The sequence below is a fragment of the Lingula anatina genome, chromosome 7, assembly GCF_051362555.1.
Source record: "Lingula anatina isolate TDL-2025a chromosome 7, LinAna3.0, whole genome shotgun sequence".
Lineage (NCBI taxonomy): Eukaryota > Metazoa > Brachiopoda > Lingulata > Lingulida > Lingulidae > Lingula > Lingula anatina.
In genome coordinates, this window is record NC_141773.1 from 4771256 (window position 1) to 4788260 (window position 17005).

The 17005-nt window shown below is 35.0% G+C and overlaps 3 protein-coding genes across 3 annotated transcripts; all 3 read right to left on the reverse strand.

Moving 5' to 3' along the window:
• Nucleotides 1–1135: 1135 nt before the first annotated feature.
• LOC106174350 (methyltransferase-like protein 27) lies at nt 1136–5099 on the reverse strand. The gene is made up of 5 exons (XM_013555882.2): nt 4956–5099; nt 4479–4604; nt 4052–4187; nt 2660–2752; nt 1136–2396 (listed from the first exon to the last, which is right to left on the reverse strand). Exons 1-5 carry the CDS (start codon nt 5067–5069, stop codon nt 2212–2214), a joined length of 654 nt encoding a protein of 217 aa, XP_013411336.2. The 5' UTR covers nt 5070–5099; the 3' UTR covers nt 1136–2211.
• Nucleotides 5100–6436: 1337 nt separating this feature from the next.
• Nucleotides 6437–11559, reverse strand: LOC106177336 (methyltransferase-like protein 27). The gene is made up of 5 exons (XM_013560077.2): nt 10689–11559; nt 10177–10302; nt 9790–9925; nt 8901–8993; nt 6437–7095 (listed from the first exon to the last, which is right to left on the reverse strand). Exons 1-5 carry the CDS (start codon nt 10800–10802, stop codon nt 6911–6913), a joined length of 654 nt encoding a protein of 217 aa, XP_013415531.2. The 5' UTR covers nt 10803–11559; the 3' UTR covers nt 6437–6910.
• A 2806-nt stretch (nt 11560–14365) lies between these two features.
• On the reverse strand, nt 14366–16975 carry LOC106174348 (methyltransferase-like protein 27). Its single transcript, XM_087018540.1, has 3 exons — nt 16819–16975; nt 15435–15527; nt 14366–14781 (listed from the first exon to the last, which is right to left on the reverse strand). Exons 1-3 carry the CDS (start codon nt 16901–16903, stop codon nt 14597–14599), a joined length of 363 nt encoding a protein of 120 aa, XP_086874666.1. The 5' UTR covers nt 16904–16975; the 3' UTR covers nt 14366–14596.
• Between the last annotated feature and the right edge of the window lie 30 nt (nt 16976–17005).

Below are 17005 nucleotides of genomic sequence, written 5' to 3' on the forward strand. Positions count from 1 at the left end.
TAATGCCTCCTGTTATTCCTTACACTGCAAATGATAAATGTATTACATTGGAAATATCTGGCTTTGGACACACGCTGAGCAAGATGCACTTTTCCATATGCCATAAATACTATCTTTAGTTAACTTCAGCTACATGTATATTATTGAACATCGTCATATTGTGAGCGTTCGGAATAAAAAAAACGTATTTGTATCAGACGAGCTATGAGCTGGATTGACATACTTTAAGTTCACTGGTTCTTGAATCTATAAATGAATTTATTAGTTCATTAGCAAGTATAACAAAAGTTGAGTAAATGTTTCAAAGCGCAGTTATTAAAACGAGCACTTGTAAGAGACGCCCCCATAACAAACACATAAAAGTACAGGCACTAACATGTAGCTCCTAAAAAGTGGCCGACATATTATTATCATTTTGTAAATCAAGCCCATGCATTGAGTCACGCATTTCCCCCGTAAACTTTTATGCTATTTTTAAAAGAAAACGATATAAAGTGAAAACAATACACGTTGTATTACAAAATCGACATGTGGAAATGTTTGTGTGTATATACAATGTGCATATACAGTATACTGTATATTCACGAAAGTACAGTACCGTATGTAATATACATGTAAATGTTACATGAGGTACTGTACTTTCGTGAATGTTCGTTTTTTTGCATTAATTTAGTTCGTTATCACCTTTCAGGCTTAGCTACAGTCATGCATATTTTTGTAATTTCTGAATTGTATTATTGCATTTTTATGGATGTTCCAAGAAACAAACCGACCGGATGGCCTTTTGGTTAGAGTGTCCGCTTCCGGAGCGGGAGGTCGTGGGTTCAAAACCCGTCCGGGGACATACCAGTCCTTTATAAACGGTACTTGTTGTCTCCCCGCTTGGCACTCAGCACTAAGGGGTTGAAACAGGGGCCTGGTCAGGCAGTGCAGAAATGATATATATTAGCTCTGAGCGCCTAATATGGCAGCTGAGCTGTATCCTCCCCAGGGAGGTGAGACCGTCTACAGAGTGCACCAGTACAAAAATGACCAGGCTTCTCTGACATGAATAAAAATTTCATTCAAATAAATAAATATATAACATAATTGTATAACTTCAACCTTCGGGTTGCGATTTTCCAATAAAGATTATTATTATTATTATTATTATATATTAGAATGCTACAACGCATGAAAAACATTTCATTTTAACTCGTATTTCTTATGTCAATCATATCACACCAGTATTACAATAACTGCACTTCATGCCAGAATTTAAACTTTTATACGAGTTGTAAGTTTTCAACCATGATGCCTTTTATAATTTTATCTAGTTGTTCATTACATTCCTATCAGACATTTGAGATCATTAGATCAACTGTCACTAAACCTTAGAACTTTAGGTAACATCTCTTTTTAGTCAACTGGTTCATAATATAAATATGAAGTCAAATAATGCTATACAGGAGTAACAGAGAGTCCCTCCTGGTAGAGAGTCCGCTTCCTATCCATTCGTACAAGTAAGCCTAGATTTTGACCCACTTAGGTCAGGCTAACCCTAACCATTATAACTAAATGGAGGGCGGATTTTCTGTTACACGGACCCTCAGTTTTGTTACACTGGTCTATGTGACTTCTGATAGCGGGGTGTCAGCAGTTTTGACACCTGTCAATCATACGATAATATCAATGACAATAACAAAACTGTTTCATTCTAACACTTGAGATTTTCAGGAAATAAAGTATCAACAATCTGTGCCAAACTTCGATTCGATTAATGTAATTAAACTTCAAAATTAGTTCATTTTTATATACCAACTATATGATGTCTTACAGCACAATGTGAATAACACGAGTAGGTAAATAAATATATGAAATGCAAAGCTACGAGAAAAGTTAAGCAAATATAACTTTTTACGGATTGACTCCAATTATACCAAAAGCAAATAGGCTGGCACTGATAAACAACGGAAAATATAGTGTACATGCACTGCATACCCTCATATAGAACCCTGGGAAACCTCCGGCACCTACTACCTAGAGCTGTAAACATTTAAATGCAAAATAGTTTAAAGGTGATGCTGAATTCAGTTGTTTCACCAATGTTTTATTGGTTGTACAAATATAGTGTGTCTGTCCCGTCCTGTTCCCAGAGCCCATGACTGACGTGGTTAAAGTAAGTTAGGATAAGTCGCCCCCCCCCCCCCCCCAATTGGCTCCTTTACCACATTACTTCACTTGAAAAGCGTATTGCGTCCCGTCCAGACAGTTAAACGCGTTCTTCACCTGTCTTCTGGCCACCGTGACCCAGCGTCCGGCCATCAGGAAGTCATCTATTAACTCATCCCAGCTCTTGCCTCCATATTCACTGCCATGTAGGTATTTCCCAATAGTGTCCATCACCACGTAACCACCTGAAAGAATAATAAAAACTTTAACAACCAGTTTTCATTGTTCCTTTTAATATTTTTCCATTTCACTTTTTAGGAGATTGATTTTTTTTAAATGTTGTCATTAGGAAAATACGGATTAAAATACGGATTCAATTTAAAATGTGTGCTTACTCAAGGCTTTTTTTTCTTGGACGATATGATAAAAATTAAAAAGAGGGGTCATGCAAATTGTTTTAAATTGCCTATGAGAACTGCCAATCGAGAGTGGTAAAATGGTGACCTACCTGGTTTAACAATACGAATGAATTCTCCAAAGCAACTTCCATCCATATGAGCATTACCTACCGCTCCTGTCATCATGACCGCATCGTACGTGTCTAGTAATAAATAAATAAATTAATAAATTGATTAATTAATAAAAATAAATACATCGTTTTGTGGAATGTGTACGTGCAAGAAATATTTGGATTGCATTTGAAAACTGGTGGAACATTCCGAATAATGCCATACACTTCAGAAAAAATGAAAAAAACTATAATGTACGGGTGTCTGTCAAGCGACCAGCGCGTAAAAGCTTTAAATTTCTGTATTATTGTGGCTAAACAATTCATAAACAAAAATTCAGAAAATCCATCAGTCTATGATTTTGAACTGTTTCTGCATTTTCTTAGCCAGAAGAAGAAAATAGAAAAATACATTGCTATAAAGACAGGAAAAGAAGATAGGTTTAATACAAAATGGAAACTCATTCCTACCATAACGTGTTAAAAATTTCACCTCTAGTACGCTATAGTTGCCGTTATGTAGTTCACAACAAGCATGTATACGTGTAGTATGTATGGATGAATGAGTGAGTGAAAGTATGTCTATATATTTATGTTCTCATTTATTTATCTGCATTTAATTACGGTAATTATTATCAGTATTTTATGCATTTAATCTTTGATTATCTATCTAAATATTTCATTATATATGTTATAGTTGCCGATATGTAGCTCACAACAAGCGACAAGCGACATCAATACGCGTAGTATGCATGGATGGATGAGTGAGTGAGAGTATTTCTATATATCTACGCTCTTTTTATTTATCTATAAGTATTTAATTACCGTAATTATCATCAGCATTGTTTTACATGCATTCAATCTTTGATTATCTGTTTAAATATTTCATTATGTATGTATATTTTCTTTTTTTTTTCTTTGAGTGAATAAACGCATAAAAAAAATTAATAAAATAAATTAATGAAGAAGAATTATCCATAACCAAACTCCACGTGTCCAGCGTTGTGTGCGATATAAATTTAAGATAAGAGCTTAAATTCTAAAATATATAATCTGAAACTGCCAATTAAACACTTTAAAATTCAGAACTTAAACATTCCAAGCAAAACCGCCAGTTACTGCGACATTAACATTTAGCGGTAAGGAAGTTTTTTCATAAACTTTTCAATCAAACCAAGGGTGTTGAAACGCCTTGGACAGTTCAATAGTGGTTCCTTCTGATGACAAATAAAATATTTTCTCGAGTAACTCTGATAACGCTTTTAATACTTAATCTAAAGCAAACAATTTAGCCAATTTTAGCCGATTTGGCAAGTATTTTAGACTAAGCACCCCAACTAGATAATGGAAAGGATATATATCATTGTGTATGTACACGTACAAAGAACTTACCATCAGGGATATCCAGACCCTCAGGACCAAGCCTCATGCACATAACCTTTTTATAGATGTTCTTCTGCTTGGCCTTTTCAAGCATTTTACTACACATGTCGAAGGCATGGAGGTTGTGGAAACCACGCTTTGTCAGCTAGAATATACAACATGTAAATATTTAACTCATTTCCCCTGCCCAAACTGTGTGGACTACTTTGGTTAAAAGGTGAGTCAAAGGGTATTTATCATCCCTGCCCAGGATAGAAGAATATGCAGACAATTAAACAAAGTGTACCGACGCGGTTGCATTTTTGCTGGCGGTTAACGTGGAGCCAGTATTAACGTGAGTACTAATAGATGATAACTGGTATACCGTGATGATACCAAGTGTGCTTAAATATAAAGATATGTTAAGATGTAACTAACTCAGCGACATACTAATCACCTCTATGCCCCCTAAACCGGTTCCGCAGGCGGCCTCCAAAATAAGCGCATCTTTGTTGTTCTTTAAGCATTTTTCTAATTCGGCTGCACAGACACTTGGTTGAGTGTAGTTTAGAGTAACCATATCCTAGGAAGATTTAAACATATATGTCCAATGATAATATCAGTATCATACCAAAGCATATTCCTATCAAATAGTTTAATTGATAAATATATTTTTCACGTTATTCATATATGTACCCGCCAAGCTCAGAGTAACCCATTTTTCTGACAATCGAAGTGATTGCTATAAAGTGGATGATCTGAGATTGGATTAAGTTTTTTGTCTCTCTATTAAAAAGATTTATCTAAAGAAACAGGAAATAAAATGGAGTCTCGAAGAAATTAATATTGATCCAATGCAACAATCTGCAGCTCTCAAGGTCGATGGGTAAGCAAAGTATTATCAAAACCAAATCACGTAACATTTCAACTTTACCTTATCATATTCTTCTGCCCATTTTGCGTAAACTTTTTCCACTCCTTCGCTATCGATACCAGGTTTCTCAAGCTCGTTCAAAATTGGTAGAGACTGCTCCACTTGCTTGGCCATATTTTTCTTCACGCGTTGAGGTTTGTTGTATTATGCTCTTTCAAACCTGCGTAAGCATTATGTATTGAACAAATGTAGGGCACAACGTGTGCATTCGACTCACGTACATATCGGTAGCTGTCTGCTCCAATGTGTGCACACATGTATAACTCCGGTTCACTAAGCATAACTCTTAATAAAAAACTACATAAAAAATACATACATGAATGTGTTACCACGAAAACACCGTACATTCACCCTTAACTTTTATGCCACAAACACACATACTTATTATTATTATTATTATATTCATACCCACCTCATCAAAACAACGAACGTCTACAAACGTGAATCATATTAGACTCCCTTTTGTCGAGGTGACTTTATTTAAGAAAAGATAATTCTGCGTAGATTGGTAGTTCATGTGATTGCGATTGGGAGGGGGGACAGTATGTTTTGATACAATGGAAAGTAATGTTGTAGGTGAGATTGAGCTACTCAGAATGTGCTTTCAAGCTATATAATAAGGCTAGGGTATTGAACAAATTCTAAGTGTATGAATTGCTTCCTGCTGAACGTATCTGAAGACATTTAAAGCCTTAAAACATATACTGTCAGATGAATGGCCTTAATCAATATCAGAAAAAATAATCGTAGACACTGTTCCCTGTTCAGGCTCAGTAGTCAGCCATCTTGACACAATTTTAAAATAACGCGGGTCACGTACGGCTCGATAGTCTCGTGGCATCCGGAAATTGAGTCAATTAACGAAAACGCATTTGAATGTTTGCTTTTTCTAAAATGCAGAGTTAGGGCGAGTGGCAGATAAAGAAGTAAAAAAAAAAAAACGGTTAGTAAGGGGGGGGGGCGTTTGTTCTTGGGAAATTAAATTTATTAGATATGAGTTATGAGGCTTAGAAGACTTTAATTTTTTCAGATCGATTTCCATCTTCCTTCCACCATAAAGTCACGCCTTGAGAAAAAAGGGTGTATACTAGATTGTTATAGTGTAAGAATGTAGGAGAAAATATTAGCAACTCCATCCTTTAAATCTTAAACCTTTCAGTTATAAAAAATATGGAAAGAAAATTTGAAATTGATTGATTTTTTACCGAATTCAAAATCTTAACATCTACCCCATGACCACCCAATGCTATTAAACAGTCAAATAATTTTGATCGTAATTTATCGGCAAATCAAAAAAAAAAAAAAAAAAAAAAAAAAAAAAAAAAAAAAAAAACTATATACTGTTTTAAGTAAACAAAGTCGCCACTCCAATGTCCATTCACTCGGCTCAAGTTGCATTTGCCTAATGTCTTCGATAATGCAGAATAGAGCTACACTGTGAACATAGCATTCACTTTCATCGAGTAAAACAGATATTTGTGCAAGACGTGACCAATCTGTTGTATCATTCTGGTAACATTGAAAAATATCTGGTGTGAGCCGGTACCCTTGCTGTGTCATATACCGTATATGGGTTTTTATTGCAGGTATGTATATATAACTTTTAAAGATTAACTCAAATTATACAAAAGCAAATAGGCCAGCTGTCTCTTATACACGTACATACGCCATATATACATGTAGAACCCTGTAGAATCTCCCTAGTTCCTAGAATTGTAAGCAGTTAAATATGAACTAGTTTAAAGTTGATGCTAAATTCCGTTGATAATAATTGCTTTTCCAAATTAAGTACTTAATAGGAAGCACATTTAAGTTTGACTGTGAGGGGCAGAAAAAATAGCCGCGAGAATATTCCCATAGTTCACCATCTGCTTTTTGCGCTCATGACTAACGTAGTTAAAGTAGGTGGGGACCACAGCTCCACCTCACCCCACCCCCACCTTTCCAAGACAACATTACTTCACTTGAAACGCGTATTGCATTCCATCAAGACTGTTAAACGCGTTCTCCGCCTTTCGTCTGGTCAACGTGACCCAGCGTCCTGCCATGAGGAAGTCATCTATTAACTCATCCCAGCTCTTGCCTCCATATTCACTGCCATTTATGTATTTAACAATGGTGTCCATAACCACGTAACCACCTGAAAGATAAAATAACTGAACAGCCATGGTTTCCCTTTTTGCAAATAGTTTTCCATTTTGATTATTAAAAAAGGGCTTTTTTTAAATTTGTCATCAGGTAATATGAATGTATTTCCAAATTGTACAATTGTTCTTGCTCGGTGTATATTTTTCTAGGGCGATATGATAATACTTTAAAAAAGGACGATGCATAATGTGTGCAACGCATTAATTATTTTGACTATGTACCTGTATAAAAAGGTACATTAGAAAACGTTTTTTTTTAAATAAAAATTTCTATATTCCAAAGTGGCGGCACTACTACATCCCCCAATCTCTATCTTTTCCAGAAGCTTTCACTCTCACTTACTGCCTTCGAGGAAGCAACGGAAAACGAGGTGACAAAAATCATTCTAGATCCAAGAGGACATCATGCCCACTTTATCCTATACCGTCAACACTGCTCTCCCAGATTCTCCCTGCAATTATTGGTCTCATAACTCATATTGTAAACATTTGTTTTAGAACCGGGGATTTCCCCGAGTTGTTTAAACCTGCAATTATCCGTCCATTATTGAAAAAGCCTAAACTAAATGCAAAACTTTTGCAAAAATACGTTATATATTTCTGTCTAAAGTGGTAGAGCGTGTGATCGCTGCAAGATTGTTCAGTCACTTAGATGCAAACAACATGGTAGAGAAAATGCAGTCGGTATACAAGGTGAACCACAACACCGAGTCAGCACTCCTTAGAATTTAAAATGATTTGCTCTGTGCTGTCGACAGTCAAACTACTGTTTCACTTGTTCCCTCGCATTCGACACTGTGGATCATTAGAAACTGTTGGGATAAAATATACAGCACTGCATCTTCTCCGTTCTTACCTTAATACAATAAGTATGCATGGACGGAGATTAGCTCAACATGTTTTTGGTGTTCCACAAGGCAGTGTGTTAGGACCACTCATATTCTGTATTTATACATTATCGCTTGGGGCAATCCTTCGTTTTCACGAGATCGGTTATCACATATATGCTGATGACTCTCAGCTTTACACATTCTGCAATATGAGATACCCTGAAACATCGGTTTCTAAAATAACTAACTGTATTTCTCACCTGAGGGGTGGATAATAAGAAAATAACTGACGAGGAAACTGAATTCCTAGTAATATCTCAACCACACGATAGGAACATTGCCCGCAGTCTTAGCATGTCTATAGGTGCCACCGTTGTACAAGTCTCATCTCACGCAAAAAACCTGGGAGTCCATTTTGACAGTACATTGTCCATGGACAGGCAAATTTCTTACGTATCCGAAACGTGCATGTTCAATATTAGAAACATTGGTTACTTACGAAAACATCTGACTGATTCTACTCCAGCAGCAGTTATACATACCCTAGTTACATCAAGACTTGACTACTGCAACTCCCTTTTTATATGGATCTTTGGAGGAAGAAAGCAAACGGCTGCAGCGTGCACAGAACATATCTGCTCGCCTACTGACCCGCACTCCAAAAGGCAACCACATCACCCCGTTTTAATAATGTTGCACTGGCTTCCTGTGCTAGCACGCAGTTTATTTAAACATTTAACATTTGCACATGCAGTATTTTACAAACTTGCACTCTCTTATTTAAATGAGCTAGTTTCGCACTATATACCAGCACGAAATCTTACTGGGTCTTTCATACAGGTACGGTACCTAGTCAAAATAATCAATGCGTTGTACACATTACGTATCGTCCTTTTTTAAATTATTATCATATCGCCCTAGAAAAATGTGTCATAAAATGAGACAAAGTGAATGTCGCCTTCACCTACCTGGTTTGACAATACGAATGAATTCTGCAAAGCAACTTCCATTCATATGAGCATCACCTACCGCTCCTGTCATCATGACAGCATCGTACGTGTCTGGTAATAAATAGACAAAGAGTATTATAAAAAAAAAGAGTTCTCCACGGTGCCGGTGTTGTGTACGAGATAGACTTATGATAAGAGCTACATTATCAAATGTTTCATTTTAAATTGCCAATTAAACATGTTTAATTTGAAAAACACGGAATACTATTGCCAATTATTGGGACATTATATAACATTTAGCGGTAAGGATTTTTCATAAATCCTTTAAAAAACCAAAGGTAGAAAAATTTTAATGACAAATAAAATGTTTTTGAGGTTTTGTAAATGGTATGATTGTTAGACTTAAGTACTTAATAGGTATCACACTTTTTATACTTAAGTTGAAGTTTACAACTGAGTATGTCAATTGTATTAAGTATGTTTTTTATATATATTTACGAAGCTTGAATGAGTAGTTAATCTGGATATAATGTTTTGAATACTTCGCAAATACTTCATTATTACATTACATTTTGATTCCATCTTTAAATGCGGCCACCAAATAAATTGGTAGGCCTATTTAGGCTATTAACAAAACAATGTTTTTGTCAAGAACTACATGTATCAGAGACACATCTATGTGTGTATGTTTTTGTAAAATTCTATAAATTGGCAAACATTTTGCAATTGGAAGTTTGTCAAAACGAAGTACATGTAATTCTCCAGGTATTGTTTCACCATGGTAACGGCTATCACATTGTAACATTTGTCACCTTTAGCCGATTTGGCCATTATTTTACACTAAGCCCCCAGCTAGAGAGAAAAGGAAACACATAATATTGTGGTACATAATATGCAAGGTACATACCATCAGGGATATCCAGTCCCTCTGGACCAAGTCTAATACACATCACCTTTTTATAGACATTCTTCTGCTTCGCCTTTTCAAGCATTTTACTACACATGTCGAAGGCATGGAGGTTGTGGAAACCACGCTTTGTCAACTAGAACATAAAACATGTAGATATTTTAACTTTATTTCCCTTCCACCGGTAAAACGTGTGTCAAAAGGCATTTATCATCTCTGCCTAGTATTGAAGAATATGCTTATCATGAACCAAAGAAAACTGGATATAAGTGTACAAAAGCAGTGCCAACGTATCTGTCAGTTTTAACATTAAAATGTTCAGCCAGTATTAACGTGAGTACTAACAAATAGTAATCCATATACCCCTAACTCAGACATATTAATCACCTCTATGCCCCCTAAACCAGTTCCGCAGGCGACATCCAAAATAATTGCGTCTTTGTTATCCTTTAAGCATTTTTCTATTTCGGCTGCGCCGACACTTGGTTGAGTGTACTTTAGAGTTACCATATCCTAGAAAGATTTAAACATATATGTCCAAAGTTAATAACAGCATCATACCAAAGCATATTAACATCAAATGGTTTTATTGATAAATATATTTTTCATATTGTACCCCAAATTCAGGGTAACAATTCAGGGTGACAAACGAGGTTATTGCTTTTAATTTACTTAGTAGATTATCTGAGCTTAGATTAAGGCACATGTAGTTTTTTTGTCTCTATTAAAAAAGTATTTATCAAAAGAAACAAGAAATAGAATGGGATGTCGAAAAAATAGTATTGATCCAGTGGGGAAGGACAAGAATTTGATGAAAGGGTACGACAATCTGCAACCTTCAACGTCGATAGGTGAACAAATTATTATCAAAACCGGATCACGTATCATTTCACCATTACCTTATCATATTCATGGGCCCATTTTGCGTAAACTTTTTCCACTCCCTCACTGTCGATGCCTGGCTTCCCAAGCTCACCCAAGATTGGTAGAGACTGCTCCACTTGCTTGGCCATATTTTAATATACAGACACTGTTACTGTCTGTATACATTCTGATTGGTCTGTCTGTCCGCGTCGTCGCCGACACTGTCGCTGTCTGACACATGACGTTTGCCCATTAGTTCCAAACGGTATTTTGTTTTAAATCAGCATGATTGATTTTTACATTTACGGTAATGATTAATGCTTTTTGCACAATTTTGGTGACGTTCGTCCCATAACAGCCAAACCGTATTTTTGTTTTACTTTAAATTTACCAAGTAGCTTTGTTTGGTAAAATCAGCATTATCTGTGTACATTTACGGTAATTATTCTGCTTTTATTATGTGTGAAATTTTCATTTTTCACACATTAGCATTCTAAGTGGCTTTATACGACATAGGATTGAATCACTGGCTAGTTTTTCAATGTCCATATAAACTGGTACAAAATGAAAGAGGGCAAGGATAATCATGCTATTTTAGAGCATTATGTAACAGCTAGTGAATCAAAACTGGCCGAAACATTATTTTGTGTACTTTTTACTATGTTATGTCTGTTATGTGCTGCCTAGTTCTTGTGTTAAGGTTTGTCGTATTATTCTGATTATAAAATCTGCGTAAGCGTTATGTGCTGTACAAATGTAGGACACAACCTGTGCATTCACCTCAGGTATACAGCCGTCTGCACCTTTGTGTGCATAACCTTGGCTACTACAGATGACTGTTAAAAAACTAGTGTGTGTATGCATGAAAACACTTTTAAGTTAAAACACTCAGCCTTAAAAACTGTATGCCACAAACACACCTGTTTTATTATTATTGCAATGTTCTGCTTCAACACACTCGGGTGCAATATAATAATAATAATAATAATAATAATAATAATAATAATAATAATACTTGTTGTTGTTGTTGTTGTTATTTTTATTATTATTATTAATATTATTATTTATATTCACTCCCACCCCATCAAAACAAAAAAAGACTGCAAATCTGAGAAATATTTGACCTCCTTAGGTGAACGTGACTTGAAGAAAAAATAAATATTGTGTCACGTGATCAGGGGGTAAAATGTGTTGTGACATTGGATTGTATTGTAGTAGGTGAGATTGAGCTACTCAGGAAGATCAAATAAATGTGTTTTCAAGCCATATATAAGAGTGTTCCAAGCCAAGATTTTAAACGCATTCAAAGTGCAAGAATCGCTTCTCCTTAAACTTATTAAAGGACAATTAAAACATAGACTGTGGCATGATATCGCACAAAAGAATCTTAGCCACCGTCTTCTGTTCAACCTTGGAAAATGTTTTTGATGACTTTTAAGGTTTTAATTTTTTTTTTCAGATTGATTTCGAAATATTTCAATTTTTTCTTCCACCTTGAAGTCACTCTTGGAAAAAAAAAACAAATAGTGTAATAAACAAACAGAGGCAAGCATATTATCATTTATCCCTAATCCGTGTGTATCTATATATATATATTTATCAATTTTACCCGCTTTGGAATCTACAAATCTGCATCATGACCGCCACAAGCTGCTAAACAGTCAAAATAATTACACGTTATTTCTCAGAAAATCATCTTTCCACTAAGGACATTCATGCAATGCATTCACTTATATAAAATGACAAGTGTGGAGTGTATGGATAGCCAACATTAATTGTCCTCTCAAGAATTTTCTACCAATTACCAATTACCAGTGTAATTTTTGCCTCCATGATCCTTCATTTCTGTAATGTTGCATCCCCATTTGTATATTTAAATTGATGATGTATTTGTTAACTTAATTGCGACAATAATGAAGGATTCTTAAATGGGTGCAACTATATGGAAGGAACACTTTCCATGAACAAGCGAATACTAGTACCCGGTATACGCAAGTCTGCAGTATGTAACATAAGAATTAGACACAATTTGTCGTCACCAATGGGACTCTGTCGCAGCTACAGCCACGGAGTCTTTGTTTATTGTAGCTCTCTTTTATATGGATTTCCCAAAAACAGCTAAAAAGACTACAGTGTATTCAAAGCATTTCTTCTAGTTTATTCACTCTTACATCTATGGTCAATCATTTCACACCGATTATAAAAGAATTGCATTGGCTGAGACGTCAAGCCGGGGTTATATTTAACTTCTTATAGCTTTTGTCCCTGATGCTTTTTACAAAGTGCTACCAACTTACTGAAACGTTTTAGTTGTCCATTATGCTCCTATTAGTAATCTGAGACCAGCTATAAACTGTTACTGAAGCTTAAATTTTATGGAGACATCTCTTTTAAGTCAGCTGGTCAGGTGGAATGGAAAAGGCTACCAATTGAATTTTGTTCAATTGAATCAGCTGGTAAAAAAAGAGTTTAATCCTTATCTTTTCAGAAAATTCCATTTTTGATTATCTTACTTTTAATTGGATTTTAAGCTTTTTTTATTTTTACATATCGTGGTAATTTTGTTATCAAGCACTTGTAAACTCTACTGAACAACTGATCATTTTAAATGGATTTAAGAACTAAACTAAATGTAATAATTACAATGATAATATATTTTTAATAAGCGCACTATACATCGTCTCAGTGCTGTTTACAAATAAAATTATCAAAATTACAAATAATATATGAATACTAAAAATGTGGTGAATAAAACAATTAAAATAATTAATGCTGTTTATAATACTAATAATCTAAATGATAAATCTTTTATGATAAAATGAGAAAATATATAATTTCAATTGGTAAAATAAATTGACGTTCTGTGTAAATAAGATTGTTTTAAAGTGTTTTAAAAACCTCAACACTATCAGTAGTCCGAATGTGTGAGGCATGTTCATTAAGAGGGTGCTGCAATTGAAAATACCCAGTGGCCGTAGGTTTTTGGATGTTTTTTGTTGTCATTCCTGTTTAAGCAAAGAGAAGAGGATCTGGTGGGCCTGGTTAGATTGGCGGAACTTGGGTTTGGTATAGAGTTAAATATAAAGGCATAATATCATTATTATTATTGTTATAAATAGAAGTAGTAGTAGTACTAGTAGTAATGCTACGATTATTAATTTTTACATATAACTCTAATTGAGGAAAAAAAAAGGTTTCTAATTTCAAAGTTCAATTAATTCAACAGTTTTAAAGAAACTGTAATATTATGTAGGATATTCTTTTAAAAAGTGATATTTTTAATCAATGCTCAATAGTCGAATACTCTATCTTAGTATTGCCAATTTTTCAATGATTTCACTTTAACATTTGAATTTTTCGGGAAATAAATGTTTCTCCCTTCTATGCAAATTTCCAATGCAAGGGGCCATGAAATGGTGAAGATACTGAATGTCAAATAATAGTGACTTTTTTAAACGCCTGATACACGATGCCTTACATTTACATCGTAACATGAACAACACTGTAAAGTAAATAAATAAAATGAAAATAAAAAGAAAGGGACCAGTGAGGCAAATATAACCTTCAAGGATTGACCAAAACTATACTAAAACCGAATAGACTGTCATTCATAAACAATGCAAAATAAATTGTGCACGCACTATACATGTACATGCATGTAGAATCTTGTAGAACCTTTCCCGATTCCTAGAAGCAAATGTAAATGTAAATGTAAATTACTTTAAAGTTGATGCTAAATTTAGTTAGTAAGAATTGTTTTCCAAAGTAGTTTATATGTATAAGTTTTAATAGTTTGTTAGTGTGTTTGTATGGGGGTGTCTAACGATTAAGAAGAAACAGCAAGTAGCCACGAGAATATTCCCATAGCTTTCCTCCTGCTTTTTGTGCTCATAGCTGACGTGGTTGGGATCCCCCCCCCCCCCCCCCCCAGACCTCATTCACTTCACTGCACTTGAAACGCGTATTGAGTTCCGACCAGACTGTTAAACGTGTTCTCCACCGGTCGTCTGGTCACCGTCACCCAGCGTCCGGCCATCAGATGGTCGTCAATTAATTCATCCCAGCTCCTGCCTTCATATTCATTGCCGAGTAGGTATTTACAAATGGTGTCGATCACCACGTATCCACCTGAAGGATACAAAAAACTGAACATCCATGGTTTTCTTGTTTTTGAAATATCTTTCCATTTTCTTTTTTAAAAAGGGGCTTTTTTATTTTGGCATCAGGTTATAGTACATATAAGTTGTCACTAAGATTTGTCAATAGATAGTAGTGAAATAGATTTGATAGGGCTTACTTTGGAGAAAAATAAGGGTGGAATTTTAAAAATATTGAAAAAAAGTTTTCTAAGGAACATGTATGATGTGGTAGATGGTTTTATATGTATTAGCTGTATATTTCCAAGGAAACAAATGATTGGAGATGATAGTATCCATATTATGAGAAAGTAAGTAGGACGCTTACCGGTGTATTTTTCTCCAATATATGCAACCTGGCATTTCTTTAAAAAATTTAATCAAACTATACATTTGGAAATACATTTGGTCGCATTCAGTGTGGAAGCAAATACCCCTGGGTCTTGCTTATGAAATAATCAGTCAATTGATTGCTGTTATGTTACACGATGCACATGTACAGGTAGGTTAATTCACAATAGTCGAGTGGCTTCCCTCCTCCATTTCTCCATCTTGCTCAGCTGACATGCCAATGTGGCAAACGTCAAACTGCCTTCTTTTTTACCTGATATTATACTATGTCATAAAACGGACAAAGTGACCTACCTGGTTTAACAATACGAATGAATTCTGCAAAGCACCTTCCATCCATATGACCAGGAGCTACCGCTCCTGTCATTATGACCGCATCGTATGTGTCTAGTAATAAATAAATAGATAAATAAACGAAGATTTATCCATAACCGTTCCCAGTGTTGCGTACGATAAATACTTAAAAGTCATAATAACTCTTCGTTTTGGCCAAAAATTGGATTTTCCTGGAAAAAACGGCAATTTTCCCGTACTTTTTTTGTTAAAATCGATTTTAACTGACGAAGCCCTCTCTGACATTGCATAGTCACTGGTGACCTACTTAAAACCGCGGGAAAAGCAGACAACAACAACACTAGGCCTATATAACAATAATATAAGATTCATGAGATATATTCGTCTTTTTGTTAAAAAAATGCATTTATATCCACAATGTGTGCCATTCTGGGCTTTTCGTTATCCGACGCACTGTACAAAAACTCGCAACTTACGTCTGCGTCTGCATCAACGCGTTTCGCGCCATGTTATTTTGGTCTCGAATGAACGCGAGAATCCGCGTGACACCCTTACGTCATTAGCAAAGGATGCCTTGACGACCGGGAAGAAAGGCATCGAAAGCCCTATTGACAAGCACAGATTTTAGTTTTACTACAATAACGGCCGTTTTAGTGGTAAAATACAATAGAAAATATTTCCATGCGTTGTTTACAGTGTATTTCTTGCGGAATTTTGAATCTCAAAGGAAGAGTTATTATTGCTTTAATTTAAGATTTTATCTTAAGATAGAGCTTAAATTCTAAAATGTATCATCTGAAATTGTCAGTTTAATATTGTTTTCATCGATATATAGTGTCAATGTATTTTTTAGTTTTGTAAATGATATGATTGCAAAACTTGAGTGATAACTCTAATTACGTTATTAATTCTTACGCTGAAGTTTACAATCGAGAATGTCAATTGTATTGAGTATTCCTTTTTGTTAATTCACGAAGACTGAATGAGTATTTAAGTTGATTATATTTGACAATCAGTTTCCTTTCTTGCAAACACTTCATTGTTACATTATATTTTATTCCATCTGCAAATGCAGTGACACAATAAATATTAAGACTATTTAACAGGGGTTTCTTGTCAAAAAAAAAAAAACGTGTCTTAGACACATCTATGTGTGTATGTTTTTATACAATCCAATAAATTGACGATCATCTTTCAATGGGAGATTTGTCCAAATTAACTACATGTAATACTCCAGAGCGCTTTAAAGATATAATGTTTCAGCATGGTGACAGGTAACAAAATTTGACGCCTTTTGCCCATTTAGCCATTATTTGCATTAAGTCTCTAGCTGGTATCAGAAGAAAATATATATTAGAATGTGAACATATGAAAAAATACTTACCATCAGGAATATCCAGCACCTTAGGACCAAGACTCATACACATCACCTTTTTATAGATATTCTTCTGCTTGGCCTTTTCAAGCATTTTACTACATCTGTCGAAGGCATGGAGGTTGTAGAAACCACGCTTTGTCAGCTACAACATATAACATGTAGACAATTTTAACTCTGTTTCCCTGCTCAAACT